The following is a 1767-nucleotide window of genomic DNA, read 5'->3' as shown; positions in this document are numbered from 1 at the left end:
AGCCAGTGAGGTAAAGCTGGTTTGAAGAAGGAAAAAAGCACAATTGTGTATAATACATAGTGCAAGTAGCAATGGCATGTAATGAAATCTCAGCTCTGACCACCCATGAAGTTGCACACTACCCAGCTAGCTAAAAATCTGCCTTTCACAAAAGCCCACTATCTTTTAATGGATCAGCTGAAAACCCTAGATCCAGTATTTTGCACTGTGTGAAATACGAGTCTGAACTGCTCAGCTTGGGTCCCTTTCCACATTCCCATATACTTAATACACACATCTCAATACCATGAGATTCGTGCACTAAATTGTATATACTTAAGTATACACATAAGTACACACACGCAGAAATACACCTTTCCTGTATTTGAACACATTAACAGATCCTTATATATACTGGAGTAGGGAGAGAAGAGGAAAACTTACCTGAAATAAATGAATGTGCATTCATGGGTGGATCTACAATTTCAAAAAGGTGGTGGTGAGGGGGGGGAAAAAAAAATCACAGATGGCAAGATGTATTTAACACAACACCTATTTTTCTCCAGTTAGAAAGAACCTAAAAGCTTTCCTAATAGGTCAGTGGCCTAGGGCTGTATTATTCAGTTGAAGATGGAAGCAAAAAACAAATAGAACTTCATTGGAATGAGTTAAAGACAGGATCTTCATGGCCAGAAACAGTGAACAGGCAGCAGAATGACAAAACAAAAGATAGCTTGCTGGGTGGAACATCAAGACCATAAAAAAAGAAGAGAGGGTTGTTAACAGCTGAGGAATGAAGAGTTTAGTAGGGACCAGGTAGATGGCAATGAGCCACATAGTCAAGCTACTCCCTCAGCAGTGGCTGAGTAGAAATGCTGCTGCCACTGCCAGGCAGTTGGTTGCAAACTTTTGAGTAGAGCAGGAATCAGACGGCACTGCAAGTGCAGCCCGATTCTGGATCCGCCCTGGATGCCTTTGAGCAAAATTGGGATGTGCTGCAGATAAAAAGAATAAACCCTGGAGATAGTCACTGAAATGACAAACCACCCTCAAGCTACAGCCCTTTAGTGTTCAGAGACTATTGGTCCCAGTGCTTTCCCTCCTTCTCCCAAATGTTCTAGCCATAACCAGCATCCCCCCTACTGTCCCTGCAAGCCAAGGCTGTGAGCAAGTGTCAACACAGGCACCTCGAACCCTCCAGCTTAAGCCCACCCCAATACACACACTACATATTGGTTAAAACAGGGCTGAGCACAGTCTTCAGGGAGGGGAGGGCAGACTTATGCAGAGCTTAGAAGAGGGTTGTCAGGGATGGCTTGGATAGGGCTGACCCTGATCCTGCAGGGGGGGTGGACTAGATGCTCTCTACAGCGCCCTTCCAGCCCCACTTCTCCGAAACTGGTTTAGAAGGGGCTGGCTCAGCCCAGGCCAGAGCCCACCCGACCCCTCCACGCACCTGCGCCTCACGCAGGGTTGCCAACCTTCCTGGACTGGCCAGGAGTCTACTGGGGTCAGCATCCATCTCCTGGTGACTACTGAAAGCAATCCGGGGGATTTCAATAGGATACTTTAAGGGAAAAAAAAAAGTCTCCTGGAATAACTTCAGCCACAGTTGGCAACCCTAACCACCCCCCCAGCTAAGCCCGCACAGCCCATGACCCCGCGCAGTGAGGTGGCGCTGCCCCCTTGGCAGCCCGCGCCTCTCACCTGGCGGCGGCAGCAGACGCCCCCGCAGCCCAGGGCAGCAGGGCAGCCAGCAGGACGCTGCAGGCGCCGGGCCCCATGGCC

General features: G+C 49.1%; 1 protein-coding gene across 1 annotated transcript in view; it reads right to left on the bottom strand.

Moving 5' to 3' along the window:
* Nucleotides 1-1763, bottom strand: part of EGFL6 (EGF like domain multiple 6) — a 105806-nt gene extending 104043 nt beyond the window's left edge. The window contains exon 1 of the mRNA XM_019525116.1: nucleotides 1687-1763. Coding sequence (XP_019380661.1) covers nucleotides 1687-1763 — 77 coding nt within the window. The remainder of the gene's footprint in view (nucleotides 1-1686) is intronic.
* Nucleotides 1764-1767: the final 4 nt, after the last annotated feature.

This window comes from Gavialis gangeticus, unplaced genomic scaffold, assembly GCF_001723915.1.
Source record: "Gavialis gangeticus isolate Ggan-Ray unplaced genomic scaffold, GavGan_comp1, whole genome shotgun sequence".
Classification (NCBI taxonomy): domain Eukaryota; kingdom Metazoa; phylum Chordata; order Crocodylia; family Gavialidae; genus Gavialis; species Gavialis gangeticus.
This window is presented reverse-complemented; position numbering and strand designations above follow the sequence as displayed.